Here is a 17967-nt window from a genome sequence, read left to right as displayed (position 1 = left end):
GTCTGTGTGGAGTTTGGACATTCTCCCCGTGTCGGAGTGGGTTTCCTCCCACGGTCCAAAGATGTGCAGGTTAGGGTGGATTGGCCATGGGAAATTGCCCGTGGTGTTGAGGGATGTGTAAATTAGATGGATTAGACATGGGAACTGCTGGGTTACAGGGAAAGAATAGGGGAATGGGAATGGGTGGGATGCTCTTCAGAGGCGTGGTGTGGACTGGGTGGGCTGAATGGCCTGTTTTCACGCTGTAGGGATTCTATGAACATCATTTAAGTTTGACCTTCTGAACTGATTGACCAGTAACCGAAGGAACGTGGCATCACTGCTCGCAAACTGGATTAGACAAGCTGCTGGTCATGAGGTCAAATCCCATGCTATTAAACTATGGAATTAAATTCAAGAAATCTGGCGATTTATAGAGATCCAACTGTTTCAGGGGTGGAATGTGAGGAAGAAATCTGCCACTCTGTCCCACTGTGGTTGACTTGAACTGGGTAACAGCTAACCACAAACAAGGCTAAAGGATAGCAGCAAGGACATCAGCCGGATAAAGGGCAGGGAGTGGAGTGGAGGGGAGTGGAATGCCATGTCACAACAGACCAACATTTACAAGAAGCCCACTAAAGAAGAAGATGAAGCTGGGGAATACAACCTTTCCTGCTGATAAGTGCCTCTGCCTTGACCCATTTCCTAATCCTTACTTCGAAAGCAAAGGGGGAAGACCAGAAGGGGAGAAACACTTAAACATAAATCAGCAGGAAGAGAAAATGGGGAGGAATACCCACATGCATGTGTATATCCTGCTCCCCTGGGTCCACTGGTAACACAGCCTGACTAAGGAGAACATTCTCTTCATGAGCGCCACCACCCAGGTCAGGCTAATCAGTCTGAAACACTCTGAGACTTGCCCATCACGTGGTCACATGACAACAGCTTCACAAGTGAACTTCCCTGGCCACTAGAAATGTTTCCGCTGCAAGGGTTACATTTTTCAGTGATACAAAATGGTAAAAGCAATACACTGCAGATGCTGTAAATCTAAAGCAGGCTCAGGAAAAGCTAGAGAAACTCAATAGGTCTGGCAGCGTATGTGGAAACATAACAGAGTTAAAGTTTCAATTCTTCTTCAGAGCTTGTGTTTTTCTCTCTCTCCACAGATGCTGCCGGACCTGCTGAATTTCTCAGCATTTCTGTGTTTGCTTGAAATACATAATAGCCTGGCCATTTAAATAACGTTAAGAACAAACAGCTTCTAACTGACCCAGGAAGCTTCAGACCTCAAACATATCATGCAGCATAATGATATTTGAGCGTTACATGGTAAAATGTAGCATATCCCTTGATATACTGTAAGCAATGACCTGGGATATCCTCCAATAGCTGAATAGAACTCTAAAACGTGCCTGCGAAGAAATCTTCGAAGATTCTGACATTGTGAACTTTGTCAATAAAGAAATAAAGCTCTGTTAACTAGGTTCAGTACAAATGGGACCTTTGTGCTGTCACAGAAGAGCACCGCTCAGAAAAAGGGCAACCTGAGGCTGTATACTTTGGTGGGAAGAACAGAGGAGCTGAATATCATTTAAATGGTGAAAGACTATAGAAAGTTACAGCACTGAGGGAATTAGAAATCCACATGCATAAATCACAAACAACCAGCACCCACTTAGAATCACAGAATCCCATCGGTGCAGATAGAAGCCATTCGGCCCATCGAGTCTGCACAGACCCTATGAAGCGCAATCCACCCAGACCCACACCCCCACCCATCCCCGTAACCCCGCATTTCCCATGGCTAACCCACCTAATCTGCATATCCCTGGGCACTATGGGCGATCCACCTAGCCTGCACATCTTTGAACAGTGGGAGGTAACTGGAGCATCTGGAGAAACCCACACGGACACAGGGAGAATGTGCAAACTCCACCCAGTGAGGCAGCAGTGAGCCGCCGTGCACCTCTGGTGTTGGCAATATGAAAGGCAGGCAGAATTTTGGCACTTATTTAGCAGGGATAAAAACAGGAAGGTCTCGCTATAAATATACAAGGCAATACTCAGATCTCACCTAAAATACTGTGAACAGGTTTGGGTATCTCATCCAAGGTGAGATATACTGGCATTGGAGGCAGTCCAGAAAATGTTCACTCGGCTGATCCCAGGGATGGAGGGATTTTCTCATACAGAGAGGTCGAGTAGGTTGGGTCTTCTTAGGGGGTCTCACAGGTAGATGGAGCAAGGTTGCTTCCCCTTGTGGGATAGGGCTTTATTTCAGAGTAAGGCAGAGGTGAGGGGGAATTTCTTCTCTCAGACGGCAGCAAATCTGTGGAATTCTTTAGCTTAGAGGACTGCGCAGGCTGAGTCATTAAATATATTCAAGGCTGAGGTAGACAGATTTTTAATCAGAGAGAGAATCAAGAGTTATGGGGAAAAGGCAGGAAAGTGGAGTTGAGGATGATCAGATCAGGCTCAATCTCACTGAATGGGACAGCTGGCATGATGGGCTGAATGGCCTGTTTCTATTCCTGCATTATATGGTGTTGTGGCCACTCAGACCATCAAGCCCATGCCAACTCAATGACAGAGCTATCCCCCAGTGCCCCTCTTTCCCCTCAGCTCCTTCCAGTATTTCCCCTGGTCCCCTTCGAAAGTTACTACTTTATGTCAGAATTCCAGGCCATGAACTCCAGTCCATACTGGGAGCTCTGGAATGCCTAGTCATACCTGCGATGAGTAGGTGTGACCATCTGAACCACACACAGGGGCCACCTGTTCTGCTTGGCATGGCTTGCAGGTGCTCTCCACATGCCCCAGGGAAGACTGCTTGATTCTGAAACAAACAGACATTAGAAGTGAGGAATATTTGCAGAAAAAAAGAAAACAGCATGTTCCCCATGAACAAGAGAGGTTAAAAGCCTTCCCTTCATAACTCTGCTGTGTAACTGAGCATCTTCAACTCTGGTTTTGCAGACCCAGGGCAAGTTAAAGGGAAGAATTTCATCCAGGTTTTCAAAACTATGAAAATTTTAAACAGTGCAAGATTGATGAACATCCCGCTAAGGAAGGGTCACTCAGCCCGAAATGTTAACTCTGATTTCTCTTCCCAGATGCTGCCAGACCTGCTGAGCTTCTTCTGCAACTTCTGTTTTCATTTCTGATTTACAGCATCTGCAGTTCTTTCGGTTTTTATGCAACAAGGTCAAACATCTCGGTATCATTACAGGGAAAAATCAAGAATATATATATATTTTCTAAACTTCACTATGGTTATTAACAGTGGCAATGAGGATAAATGTTGGTTGAGGCACAGCCACAGTTGTGTGCACAGTTCTGGAATCCACATTATAGGAGGGATGTGATAGCACGGGTGCAGAGGAGATTTACCAATAATGACAATCAATTATAATCATATTATTCTGAGAAAGGTTCACCAGACCCTGAACAGTAACTCTGATTTTTTTCTCCACAGATGCTGCCAGGCCTGCTCAGCTTTTTCAGCAACTTCTGTTTTTGTTGGAGATTTATCAGGGTGTTGTCTGGGATGGAGAGTTTTCAATTAGGAGGGAGAGATTAGATTCCCCACAGTGTGGAAACAGGCCCTTCGGCCCAACAAGTCCACACTGCCCTTTGAAGCATCCCACCCAGACCCATCCCCCTATAACCCACACACCCGTGAACACTATGGGTAATTTAGCATGGCCGATCCACCTAACCTGCACATCTTTGGACTGTGGGAGGAAACCGGAGCACCTGGTGAAAACCCAGGCAGACACGGGGAGAATGTCCAAACTCCACACAGACAGTCACCCGAGGCCGGAATCGAACCTGGGTCCCTGGTGCTGTGAGGCTGCAGTGTTAACCACTGAGCTACTGTGCCGCCCCTTGAACAGACTGGAGTTGTTTTCCTTGGAGCAGAGGAGATTGAGGGGGAACATGATTGAAATTGTAAGGTGCATAGATAGAGTAGATGGGAAGGAACTTTGGCCCTTGGTGGACTGATCAATGACCAGGCAGCACAGATTTAAAGTAAGGGACAGAAGGTTTAGAGATAACACAGTGTGGAGCTCGATGAACACAGCAGGCCAGGCAGCATCAGAGGAGCAGCAAAGCTGACATTTTGGGTCTGCACTCTTCTTCAGAAAATTGTCCAGCATTGGCAGTTCTCACTATCTCTGAAGGTTTAGAAAGGCTGTGAGGAAAAAAAAATTGTCACCCAGAGGGTGTTGGCAATCTGGAATTCACTGCGCATAGGGGTGGTAGAGGCAGATAGTTTCAGCACATGGCACATAGCCTTGCGATACCAAGGCTATGGACCATGGGCTGAAAAATAGAATTAGAATAGTTGGGGGGATTGATTGTGACCAGCACAGACTCGATGGGCCGAAGGGTCTTTTCCGCACTGTAGGCCTCCATGACTCTAAATGAGGCCGAAAGGAGAGCATTTAAAACTTAATTGTGTGGACGAGAATAACATGATCCAGGAGCTAGCGATGAGAGTGGGTTTAATGACAAAAATAAATAAATAAAATGATACGGGGAAGAAGGATTAAAGTGGAACGGATAGTGAAAGAAGTCGCAACGTACAATGGGCCGTACGGCCTCTTTTTGTGACGCTGATTCAAAGATTGAATTATTATTATTGTGGAGGATGCAGAATCATAGAACAACTGGGGAGAGTTTCTGTATTATCTGCCAGATTAAAGGGCTATTCTCACTGAGAATACACACTGGCAAACGATGCAAACAGTCCAGCCATCTCAACATCTTAAACAAGTCTCAAAGCCCACTTCCAACAAGTCGCAGCGCAATGACAAGGAGTTTATCCAGGCAGCAAGAGGCTTTCAAGTCTTCAGCTCTAGGACACTAAGCACCAGAGAGGGGATTTAGAGTGGGGGTAGTGCTGGCAACCATTAACCTGATCTTTGGCCTCAGTCAACCCATCAGTGAGCAAGTGGCCAATCAAAGGAACAGGGAGATGGTAAACTGATCAACTCTATCTGATTCTAAACACAAATTACTTGCAGGTTCAGAAAATAACGTTGTGGAATAATATGTCAGCCATAACATGAGGTAAGTAGAGTGTACTTGGCAGGAACAGGTGAAATCAAGATTTCAGAGTTCTCCATCACGGCCTTGGTCTCATCTCATGCTTGGATCTGTTGACTCATTGATAATAATTGATTGTCATTATTGGACCAGAATTCTATTATCATTGGATTAAGCGACTTATCAGTAGGGTAGAAACTGAACTATATGGACCTTGGTCTATTCTTATCTTGCAATCCTGTCTTCCTATCTAGAGCAATTACTGATTGATCAGCAATGGCTTTAGATCTGCCCAGCTACTTTACAGAAATTCAGACTAGCTGGATAGGACAGCTCTGCTTCATTCCAGTTTCCAATACCGTTCCGTTACATGTTAAGCATGAGTTAGAGAAGTTTCAGCAGAAATATTTAACACAGATACAATGCATTCACAATACGCTGCTCCTCTGTTATCTGTCCCTACTTTATTAGGGAACAATTTTCTCTTCTCATGCAGTTCTTTCGCATCTATGTTGTTGTTTGTTGTGTTGCCAAAATTTAATTCATTCAGTTCTTGTGGGAAATAAATGCCTTATGTTGTTCTTTTGCTACGCAGCAGATTTTTCTGGAATATATCTCCTACAACCAGCGAGGAAGCCCTGTATAGGACATTTTCCAATAGGCATTAAATACTTTGAGATGTTACAACTGTTCAAATTTATTTCTACAGCTGCAGTGACTTCGGAATTAATTACCACTTAAAAAGAATAGTTGAGCCACAGGCCTTTCAGCCCTTCCAGTTTGTGCTAGCGTTCAAGCTCCATATGATCATTTTCTCACTCTATTGCCTTCACCTCAAAGCAACATATCCTGCTTTACTACCTGACATCATGCATTATCTAACTTGTCTGGACACCTCAACAACTCCCTTTTGTGGTGAGTTCTGCATTCTAACCACGCTCTGAGTGAGCAACCTTCTCCTGCGCTCCTCTTTGGTTTATTGGTTATTATATTGACGCTCCCTCATTTTTGAACACTCAGATGGATAAAAAAAATCTTCTCTCTGCCTACTCTGTAAAACTCTTTAAAGATCTCGATGAGGTCTTCAAACTGAACACTGCACAATCATCAGTGAGCATTCCTGCTCCTGACCTCATGATGGAGGGAAGGTCATTGATGAAGCAGCTGAAGGTGGTTGGGTCGAGGACACTCCCCTAGGAACTCCTCCAGAGAGGTGTCCTAGAGCTGAGATGATTGTCCTCCAACAAACGTGACCATCTCTCTTTCTTCCAGGTATGACTCCAACCAGCAGACAGTTTTCCCCCTCACAGACTACCCAAATGCCAGGTTGTCAATTAAAACCTTAATGCTCCCAGTAATGGGGCCCACCAATTGCATGTATCTATTTTGAAGAAATCTAAGTCCCTTCCTCAAACTACACTGAAACAGAAATTAATAAGAGCTATGTTATTTTCTTTACAAGCTTCTAGCACAGCGGCTCGGTGGTTAGCACTGCTGCCTCACACCGCCAGGGACCTGGGTTCAATTCCACCCTTGGGTGAGTGTCTCGGTGGAGTTTGCACATTCTCCCTATGTCTGCATGGGTTTCCTCTGGGTGCTCCGGTTTCCTCCCAGTGTCCAAAGATGTGCGGGCTCGGGTGGATTATCCATGGGAAATTGCCCATAGTGTCCAGGGATCATTCATGGAAGATGTAGAGTTACACAGATACGGTAGAGGGCCGGTTCTAGGTGGTATGCTCCTCAGAGGATCAGTGTGGACTTGATGGGCTGAATGGCCTGCCTCCACCCAGTAGGGACACTATGACCTGCTTTCTTAACAGATGTCAACCCAGGTCCCTGTTGAGACCACCATCTGAGATCATGTCAAACACTAGACGCCCATCCCCACCATCCACCCCCAGCCCCAGCCCCAGGACTCTGCTCATGGCCCACCACCCTGTGAATCAACCAAAATGAGGTCTCCTTCGGCCGAGCGCACACCGTAGCAATTCACAATGTTGCTCAGATGTCCAAATGTAACAAAACATTTGGAATGCTGAGGACAATGTCAGTCCCTGTGGAGACTGCAAGTGCTTTAATAATGCAGAACAATCAATACAGTTTCACCTTAAAAAGGATTCGGTTTCGTTATCAGAGATCATTTCTACACGAGTTCTGCCCAGCTTCAGAAGCACTGTCATCACTCAAATGACAATTCTCTCATCAATTTAGTCGATTAACATCTTGCCGCTCACAGTATCTTCACATCCTGATGTCAAGGTTAACTTGGGAGATGTCACCATTAGTGGGATTGAATTGATCGCAGATGTGAATGGAAAAAGATCCCCATCGATCCGATGTGGATGTGAGCGGGGCTGGACTGAGCTGCCTTACTTTAACTCATGCAGGACAGTGGGTCAGACACCATTTGCGGGTCAGTAAAGTCAACCCTGATGAAGGGTTTCAGCCCAAAACGTTGGCTTTACTGCTCCACGGATACTGTCTGACCTGCTGTGCTTTTCCAGCTCCACATTTATTGACTCTAGCTTCCAGCATCTGTCTGCAGCATGGTGGGAGTTGTGTTTGGATCCAGTTAGTTACAATCAGATGAAGGGCACATGATGGGCCTTGCACAGTGCAGGGGGCATGAAGGCTGCTGGGAGCTTATCCAAGAAGGCAAAGGTCACCTGAGCCCTCGGCATTCTCACGGTTGACAGTCTGGGGCGACGAATTGTGAACAATGAGCTCCATGCCCAAATTCTCCACACACGCTACAACAGGAGCACATGTTCATTTTTCTACCGGTGTGGCGTTCTCAATCGGGCAGGCGTGATGTATGTCATCATTGGAGGGGTGGGGGTTGTCTGTGACAGTACTGAAGGGAGAGCTTCCCTCATGTACGCAGCCTGGCTGAGGGCAGATGGAAACAGGTTTACATGGCTCTCACAGCGAGCTGCATTGGTGTGTGTGTGTGTGTGTGTGCGCGCGCGCACGCGTACGCAGCGTTACCTGCAGCGCGTCTAACCTGTGCTGTAGTTTCTTGCGACTGATGCATATGGCCCTCAGCTGGTTCTGGGAGATGCACACTTTGTGTCGGCTGCACTTCACCTTTTGACATGGGTCCTTGGTGGGATCTAGTGCTGCAGAGGGAACAAAGCAAACAGCAGTTACTTACAAATGGGAGAACACTCAAGCCACGATTGAGCTTTCTAAATGTCTGCAACTGCAATCTGAGAACATTCTAGAATAAGGCCATTTGGACTACTGTGTCTTTGAAGGAACTCTTAAATCATAAACTTCCTGTCCTCTTTACCTGCTAAGGGGTCCCTTAAAATGCGAGCACATCATTTTAAAAAAATGAAGTAAAAAGGCTTAAACGGGGCCGGAGGGGCAACCTTTTCACATAGAAGGTGATTTGTGTGTGAAATGGTTGAGGCAGGTACAGTTACAATATTTAAAAGACATCTGGGCAGGTACATGGATAGGAAAGGTTTAGAGGGATGTGGGAAACCTGAGCAGCACCTGGGCCGAAGGGTCTGTTTACATGCTGAATAACTTTATGATTCTAGCGTCGTTTGTACTCCTCCTGGCGTATGCAAGTTCACCCTCCAACTGAAACTCATTTTATTCCTCAATTAAATTATCTATATTTAATCGGTCTGTTCTCATTGTCCTCATCCCACAGACTTCATTTCAAACAAGGCATTAACAACATTAATATATTTTATTTCACATGTAATCTGTGTTTTTTTTAAAACCCTGTGAGATCTCATCCACTCCATTTACAACAAGAGTCTGGTATTAGGGTATATTCTCAAATTTCAATACCAAATATCTAGCAATGACTGCATTGCTCACATCTGTCCTGATCCATCCATCTCAATACTACTGTCAAGAAAACACTCTAACTCCTCTACTTCCTCAGAAGGGTAGGGAAATTTGTCTTGCTCACAAAGACTCTTACTAATTTTTATAGATACACCATAGAAAGTATTCTATGTGGATGCATCACAGCTTGGTGCAGCAACTGCTCTGCCCAACACCACAAGAAATTACAGAGAGTTGTGAATACAGCCCAGTCCATCACAAAAACAGGCCTTTCTCTCACTGACTGTGTCTGCACTTCCTGCTGCCTTGGGAAAGCAGCCAACATAATAAAAGGCCCCTCGCACCCCGCCTATAATCTCTTCCACCTTCTTCCATCAGACAGAACATACAAACGTTTGCAAACTCATACCAACAGATTCAAGCACAGTTTTTTCCCCACTGTTATCAGGCTTATGATCAGACCTCTCACATATTAGAGATAATCTTTCTCTGCACCTTCTCTGTAGCTGTAATCTACTCTATTGCAATCTGTTCTATTACCCTGATGTATTTATGTAAAGTATGATTTCTACTGGCTAGTGTGCAGAACAATACTTTTCATGACTTGCAACAATAGTGAACCGAATCAAATCAACTGAAGAAGGGTCTAGGCCGGAAACGTCAGCCTTCCTGCTCCTCTGATGCTGCTTGGCCTGCTGTGTTCATCCAGCTCTACACCTTGTTATCACAGATCAAATGTCTCCCTTCAGCAAACTCAAATTTTGATCTTTCTTGACTTCTCCTCCCCAGTCTTCCCCACCCTGTCTCCGCACCCTCTCCTCCAACCCACTCAAGCCTCCTCCACCCTCCATCCACTCTCCGTCTTTAATGATCGCTTTAGGGGCATCAGCACCAACTGTTGATAACTTGGAGACTTTTGAACTTTCTCAAGAAGTGACAACAGTTCTCTCATTGCTGGGAATCTTCGCTTGGAGGGAAGTTATAGCTTCACCTTTGGAAGCAATGATGGTTCCCCAGAATTCTGGCTCCCTCTAGGGGACGGGATTCTTGCTTTGATTGATCTTTAAAAGGAGGAGCATCGCCAACCTCATACCATGACAAATCTCAAGTTTCAATGGCTCATTTAAGCTAAAATTCTGTTCATAGATTGCGAAGGGAAACTGGTATTCTAACTTTTGTCTTTAGAAGACAGAATTCGCGAATAGATGCAGGAGTGTTCTGGAATTAGTCTTAAGTGTAAAGTCTAGCACCCATTCCAGAGAAAGACACAATAATGTCAACAATGACTACAGTCTGTCCCAGAAAGTTAAGAATATTGAGATTTCCCCCCCAAACGTCACACACAAGTGAGAACCCTAATTCTCAGACTGGTCACGTGACATCTGAGCCACAATCCAACCGTCAACACCAGATGTCACCAGTGCTTGATGGTGGCAAAGGAAACAGAGGGGAGAATATTTTCTCTCAGACACATTGCGTTTTTGTTAACAGCAATGTTTGTCCTGCCTAAAAGGAAGCAGATTCAATAGCAATTTTTAAAAAGGGAAAAGACATAAAGTTGTAGTGTTTTGGACGCAAGAGTCACGATTGAGGGAAGGTGGCTGATTCTGAGACCCTTTGGCTATCTCCTTCGTACAGCCATCAGGCTTGCAAATAGCCTAAATGGCCTCATTCCGGAAAGTTCTCAAACTGTAACTGCAGATGGACTCAACACTGCACTGCAGGCGGAGTTTGATCACTGCAGCCAATTCTGCAGTCAGCATCAATGCCGGACTGAAGCTGTTTCGAACTCGAACTGATGACTGAACATGTCCATGCGATCTCAAAGAGGAGGCTTGTCAGCTGATGCACAGCTGGTGTCATGTTGCGGCTGTACAGGACTTTGGTTTTAGGTCACTTTTGGAATACTGTGTGCAATTCCGGAGTCCCTGCTGTAGGAAGGATGTTGTGAAACTGGGCAGGGCGTATGAAAGATTTACACGGATGTTGTCGGGGACAAACAGTTTAAGCTATAGGGAGAGGCTGAATAGGCTGGGGCTTTTTGCCTGGAGCATCCAAGGCTGAGGGGGTGACCTTATAGAGGTTTATAGGATCATGAGGGGCACAGGTAGGATGAATTGACAAGGTCTTTTTCCCAGGGTGAGGGTGCCCCAAAGCTACAGGGCATAGATTTAAGGTAAGAGTTGAAAGATTTCAAAGGGACCTGAGGAATAACATTTTCACGCAGAGGGTGGTGTGTGTATGGAAATGAGCTGCCAGAGGAGGAGATGGAGGCTGGTGCAATTACAACATTTAAAAGGCATCTGGGTTGGTACATAATGGGAAGGGTTTAGAGGGATATGGGCCAAATGCTGACAAATGGGGACGAGATTAATTTAAGGATATGATTGGCATGGACAAGTTGGATTGAAGGGTCTGTTTCTATGCTGTATTATTCTGTGACTCTATACCTGGAATCACCAGATAATGCAAAGCAGCACGCACCCAACATAAAATGCAAAGAATTGTTGAGACAACACAGTGAGGAGCTGGAGGAACACAGCAAGCCAGGCAGCATTAGGGGAGCAGGAAAGTTGACCTGCTGTATTCCTCCAGCTCCACACTGTGTTGTCTCTGACTCCAGCAGCTGCAGCTCTTGCTATCTGTACAAAGAATGGTTTGTGTTTTTCACAATTCCTGCATTGTTTCAGATTCTCTTCTGTAAAGGTGAAAGCCCTTCCCTGGCCTAAGCAGGGATTGATTCTCTCACTGTAATGCTGACATCCAAAAGACAACATGCAGATATTGGGTCCATTGGCATGATGGCAGACTAACTTAGTTAGAGATAGACAAATAGTAAGAACTGCAGACACTGGTGTCAGAGACAACACGGTGTGGAGCTGGAGGAACACAGCAGGCCAGGCAGCATCAGAGGAGCAGGAAAGTTGACGTTCCGGGTCGGGACCCTTCCTCAGAAATTGGTTAGATGTTTTTACCACAAGCCTCACTCTAACCAAATTCATCACCACCTGCCGTGAGTGTACCTATGATAATGGGAACTGCAGATGCTGGATAATCCAAGATAACAAAGTGTGGAGCTGGATGAACACAGCAGGCCAAGCAGCATCTCAGGAGTACAAAAGCTGACGTTTCGGGCCGAGACCCTTCATCAGAGAGAGGGATGGGGAGAGGGAACTGGAATAAATAGGGAGAGAGGGGGAGGCGGACCGAAGATGGAGAGAAAAGAAGATAGGTGGAGAGGAGAGTATAGGTGGGGAGGTAGGGAGGGGATAGGTCAGTCCAGGGAAGACGGACAGGTCAAGGAGTGTACCTGCTACTTTCTGACAAATTCTGGTGGTTTCCACAGGGACTGTGATCAGGAGGACTTCTTTCTGAGCACTGTCCAATTGCCCCCATTAGAAGATTCTTCACTTTGATTGGGGTGGGGTGGGGGGTGGAGAAGCCTTCAGTGATGTTCCTGAAATGTTTAGCTGCTACACACCGGAGTGTTAGGAGTGTCCAAGACTCCAGCCCATCTACTCAAATCGCTTTGGCAGTTACCGCATGAAAGACACACTCCAGCCCATGCTGGGCCTTATGTTCCACATAAGCCACTCATCGTATGTGTTTATCTCACTTTATCAACTCATTTGTTTAGTCCCTTTTCCTCAACTGTGTCTCAATCCTCTCCTTAAATGCCATCAGTGCTATTCATCTTAATAACTCCTTGAAGCACAAGATCTACTCAGTGATAGTCTCCAGGCAAAGATGCTCAAATTCCCAGTTGTGGATTTTTTATTTGCCTTGGCTCACCACATGGTCTACATAGGAGCCATGGCAAATCTAAATATTTTATTCAAGGTCGGGTGGAGAATGAGGGCTGAGGACAAAAATCTCATCTTCTCCTCTTTTGCAGGCTAATAGTGCCATTCCTGTGTTTCTGGCTACTTGCAGTCTCATCACCCAAGGTGTGAATAACCCAAAGCTCGAGCCATCTTCATTTTCTAATCTCCTTCCATGAACCTATTGGCTTCTCTCACCCCCTTTAAAATGCTTCATATGAGCCAGCTCTGCAACCAAATTCTCAGTCTCGCCTATCCAACATCTCCTTCTTTGGAGACCAGTTCCTTTGACCTGGTAACGCTCCTGTGAAATAGTTTGGGCCATTTTATTCTGCATTAAGCATGCTATATAAATGCAAATTGCTATAATTAAGCTTCCTTAGGAAGGAAGGTTACTGGTGCCTACTGCTGTATCAAGGGTAAATTAGTTGGTGGTGTACACAGGGACTGTGTTGGATCGTTGCAACTTAAGCTACTAAACATCTGAATGTAGACAGCGCCTAAAAGTCAATGAGGAAAACAGGACTCCTTAAAATTTAATGACTTCATTAAATAATCATTAAATCCTAGTTAAATTGAGGAGTTACTAGGAATATATTCCCCAGCTGAGAGATTTAATGGATACAATTTCTTTCATACCACTGTGCTGCCTAAAAATACATATCCCTGTCTCTGGGAATGGCCAACAGTCAGAAACTGGTCATCGTCCTTGGTGTGGCTATTGTGCAGTGACCAATCTCAAGATAGCATTCTTGCTTCTGGCTCCGAAGACGTGGGTTCAAGCCCCATACAAGGACTTGAGCAACGGGCAGAGGCTATAGGGCAGAGCTGAGGGAGTGCTACACTGTTGGAGGTGCTATCTTTCCAACGGTTGAGGTCTCACTTTTTTCTCTCAGGTAAAAGATTCCAATTAGTCCTGATTCAAAATTGTCCTTTTTCACAAGTGGGGATGGAGTATCCACTTGGGAAAGTATTTCTACTGTTGTAGGGACAGGGCTTTGGAGGAATCATACTCAGAGTGCTGGGCTGGGCAGCACACTGTCTCAGGGGTTAGCACTGCAGCCTCACAGCACCAGGGATCCGGGTTCCACTCCAGCCTTGGGTGACTGTCTGTGTGGAGTTTGCACATTCTCCCCGTGTCTGTGCAGGTTTCCTCTGGGTGCTCCGCTTTCCTCCCACAGTCCAGGGATATGCAGGCTAGGTGGATTGGCCATGATAAACTGTGCATAGTGTCCAAGGGTGGGTTTGCCGTGGGAAATGCAGGGTTACTGGGATGGGGTGGGTTTGGGTGGGTTTCTCTTTGGAGAGTCGGTGTGGACTCAATGGGCCAAATGGCCTGCTTCCATACTGTAAGGACTTTATAATTCTATATGTGATCTTGTTTTGATCCCCTTATTTAAAAGGGCAATACTTGGATTGGAAGCAATTCAGAGAAGGTTCACTCAGCTAACACCTGGGATGAAGGAGCTACCTTATGAAAAAGGTTGAGAAACTTTACCCATTGAAGTTTGGAAGACTGAGGCGATCCTAATGAAAAGATTCTGAGGTGGCTTAACAGAAAAGGTGCCAGATAGATGATTCCTCTCCTCAGGGAAAGGGACTAAGAGGCGCACTGTCAAATAATCTCCCATTTTGATGGGGATGAGGAGGAATTTCTTCATTCAGAGACTCATTAATCTGTGGAATCCTCTTCCCCAATGGCTGGGTCATTAATACTCTCCAGGCTGCATCAGGGGCTCTGGAGAATTGGCACAAAAGTGGAGTTAAGACCATCAGCCATTATGGTGCAGCAGACCTAATGGGGTGAATGGTCTACTACTGCTCTAATTTCTTATGACCTCATGGAAAAGGCAGTCTCCATAATGTTTATCATATACAGAGCACCTAAAACAGATCACACAGTCACATTGATCTTTGTGGGATGCTGCTGTGCAGACGTTGGTGCCTTAATGTAGGTGACTCAGCTAGATATGTCAGAAATTCATTCCCACATTTTATTAGAAAGGGTCTTCATTTGTATTATATCAGGAAAGCCAGTCGGTCCACTGTAACACAAAGACCCTACACTCCCCTGTCATTGCTTCCCCTCATTTCATTCTCATTAAGTGAGTTTGATGGCTATGTTCTCCATCACTCCCCCCCACCCCCCACAAAGCCATCACCAAATTGCCAATTTCTGTCTGCATGTTAACACCCATGTCAGATGTCAGACTGAAATATGCCCTTCAGTCATTGGAACCTTAGTCCTTCTCTCAGCGATTACTTTGACATAATTTCATACAATTGTGCACCACACAAGGCCACTCAGCCCATCAAATCTGCCCTGGCATTTTGGAGGATCTTTCATAGTTAGTTCCATTCCTCAATCTTCTCTGTGTTCCTGCAATTTTATCTTTTATCTTCTTTGTGACAGAGGAGTTGGTGAGGCCACTTTTGGAGCACCGTGTGTGGTTCTGTTCTCCCTGCGATAGGAAGGGTCTTACCAAACTGGAGAGGGTTCAGAGAAACAATTTACCAGGATGTTGCTGGGAATGGAGGGTTTGAGTTAAAAGGATAGGCCGGAACTTTTTTCCGCTCGAGTGTATGAGGCTGAGGGGTGACCTTATAGAGGTTTATACAATCATGAGGGGCACGGACAGTTTGAATAGCAAAGGTCTTTTCCATAGGGTGGGGGAGTTCAAAACTAAAGGGCATATTTCTTAAGTGACAGGAGGAAGATTTAGAAAGGACAGAGGGTGATTTGTGTGTGGACTGCTAGAGGGTTAGGGTTAGGTGCAGGTACAGTTACAACATTGAAAAGACATTTGGACAGATACTTGAATAAGAAGGGTTTAGGGGGATATGAACCAAAATGGAACTAGTTTAGTTTGGGAAACGTGGTTGGCATGAGTTGGCCCAAAAGGTCTGTTTCCATGCTGTTGGACTCCATGACTCTACAAGAACTGCACAGAGAGTGGGAAACTCTAAATAATAAAGGGTAGGATCTCTGAAACTTTACTGGTCCAACCTGTCTCTGCCTCCCTAACCTGTTCTTCCTCTCACCCATCCCTTCCTCCCACCCCAAGCCGCACCCCCATCTACCTACTAACCTCATCCCACCTCCTTGACCTGTCCGTCTTCCCTGGACTGACCTATCCCCTCCCTACCTCCCCACCTATGCTCTCTCCACATATCTTCTTTAGTCTCCATCTTCGGTCCGCCTCCCCCTCTCTCTCTATTTATTCCAGTTCCCTCCCCCCATCCCCCTCTCTGATGAAGGGTCTAGGCCCGAAACGTCAGCTTTTGTGCTCCTGAGATGCTGCTTGGCCTGCTGTGTTCATCCAGCCTCACATTTTCTTATCTCAATATTGTAATCCCATTTTCAAGCACTTAACCTGTTGCCTTCTATGCCCTGGCATCTAAATACTTCTTCAATGTCATGAGGGTTTCTTCATCTATCATCCTCACAGACAGTGATTTCCACTGGATGGAAAAGCTTTTCCTCACATCTCCTCTAACCCTTCAGCCCCCGGCCTTAAGTCTATGTCCCCCCCAACACTGATCATTCATCGCTCCATCAAGGGGAAGAAGTTTCTTTCTGTCTAACCGACTGACGTCCCTCACCATTTTAGACATTTCAATCATCTGCCCCCTTCAGTCTCCTCTGATCCAAGGAACACTGCCTCTGCCTGTCTTGTCTCTTCCTAACTGAAACTCTCCACCCCAGGCAACATCCTGCCAATTAATTCACTCACTGTCCAGTCCTACAACAGTGAATGAAGCATTCTGTTCTGTGCCAGCTCATGCATGTGTATGTTCATTCTACTGGCCATGAATAGTCAACGTGCTTCAAACAGGAGAACTGCTAAACGATAAACGTCGCTCCCTACTGCCTTCATGTTTCATGTGTCAGTTTCGCCTGGGCTGTACATGTTCAGTACACAGCAGGTAAAGAGCCCATTCATGGGAGGGAGCTGCTAGTGTCTGCTGCTTTATCAACAATGCATACTAGCATCAGTGTAATGCACTTTTCATATCTTCCAGTGACTGTGGACCTCACTACAATGGTTCACATATTCAGGGGTCATGCAAAATGACCCCTGGCTAAAAATTAACAGCCCACCGATTATCTGAGTCATGTATACTGGACGTTACATAACGCATCCAGGGCAAAACCTAGAATGGGTTTCTGGCTAAGAGAGAATGCTGTCAGAGACGTGCCAATGGTCCACATTTTGGGGAACCACACCCCAATAAACCCAGTATTAAAAGCAACCCCCCTTCCTCCTCTTCAACACCCCTCCATCATGACCCCAGAGCCTCTCTGTTAATCCCTTGTGCAGCAAAATCAATGAGTGTTTCAGACGTTTCACTCCCCTGCCTACAGTTGGGGCCTCAGACTTTCACAATGTCTTACCTCACAGGGATCAGCTCAACCACAATTAGTAACTTTGTGTAGTCAGACTATAAAATGGCCCAGCTCAACGACTAAGCCCTGGGAATGGCAACAGACCTCCAGCAGGCTGTCCTTGGGGCGGGCTGGGGGGTGCAGGACATGTCCCATAAATGGAAATGCCACTCAGACAGGCTCACGAATGGTCGCGATGGAGCCGGGGGCGCTGTACAGAATGACATATAGGCCACTTGCCTGTTGTCTGTCTGCCACCGCTCTGGCAGAGTTATCCAACTGCTCCCAACTGCAGCGATCATGTAAGGGCAACAGCACCAATATTTCTGCTGGGTGACAGGAGTGTTATTGTCAAGTTTACAGTCAAATGCAAACGGCAGCCCGGTGGTGATGTGTGTTTAGGTTAACGTGAGACATTTCAATTTCACACAGGGAGTTGAACATGCAGCCTGAAGCTGTGACAGAAGCCAGTTCAACTGAGGTATTCACAAGGACATGATACGAATGTTTCGATAGAGATTGTATGCAAGAGTAGGGGTAAAAACCAGGAGATTGGCACTAAGTGATAATGTACACTTGGGGGGCCAGTGCATTCACCATGGGTCAAATGGTCCACTTTCGCACTGGAACACACTGGAGATTCCATGAAAACTGTGTTCCTGACTTTCAGGCCCGACCAAGGTTCGTGACAGCTGAAACCCAGAATGGGTTTCTGGCTAAGAGAGACTGCTGTTAGAGGCCTGCCAGTGGTCCACATTTTGGGGTACCACACCCCAATAAACACAGCAATAACAGCCCCCTCCTCCTCCTCAACATCACGACCCCGGAGCCTCTCCGTTAATCCCTTGTGCAGCAAAATCAATGAGTATTTCAGACGTTCCACTCTGCTCATTCAGCCCTGTATCACCCATT

General features: G+C 45.9%; 1 protein-coding gene across 2 annotated transcripts in view; it reads right to left on the bottom strand.

Annotated features, from left to right (window-relative positions):
• The window catches only part of spock2 (SPARC (osteonectin), cwcv and kazal like domains proteoglycan 2), a 190950-nt gene that overhangs the window by 25418 nt on the left and 147565 nt on the right, over nt 1-17967 (bottom strand). For both annotated transcript variants that reach the window (XM_059640320.1, XM_048563756.2), the window contains 2 exons: nt 8045-8159; nt 2719-2824 (listed from right to left, as the gene is read on the bottom strand). In XM_059640320.1, the coding sequence (XP_059496303.1) occupies nt 2719-2824; nt 8045-8159 (221 nt within the window). The remainder of the gene's footprint in view (nt 1-2718; nt 2825-8044; nt 8160-17967) is intronic.

This window comes from Stegostoma tigrinum, chromosome 37 (assembly GCF_030684315.1).
Source record: "Stegostoma tigrinum isolate sSteTig4 chromosome 37, sSteTig4.hap1, whole genome shotgun sequence".
In the NCBI taxonomy this organism is placed as follows: Eukaryota; Metazoa; Chordata; class Chondrichthyes; order Orectolobiformes; family Stegostomatidae; genus Stegostoma; species Stegostoma tigrinum.
Note: the sequence above shows the minus strand (reverse complement) of the source record. Positions and strands in the feature narration are given on the sequence as shown.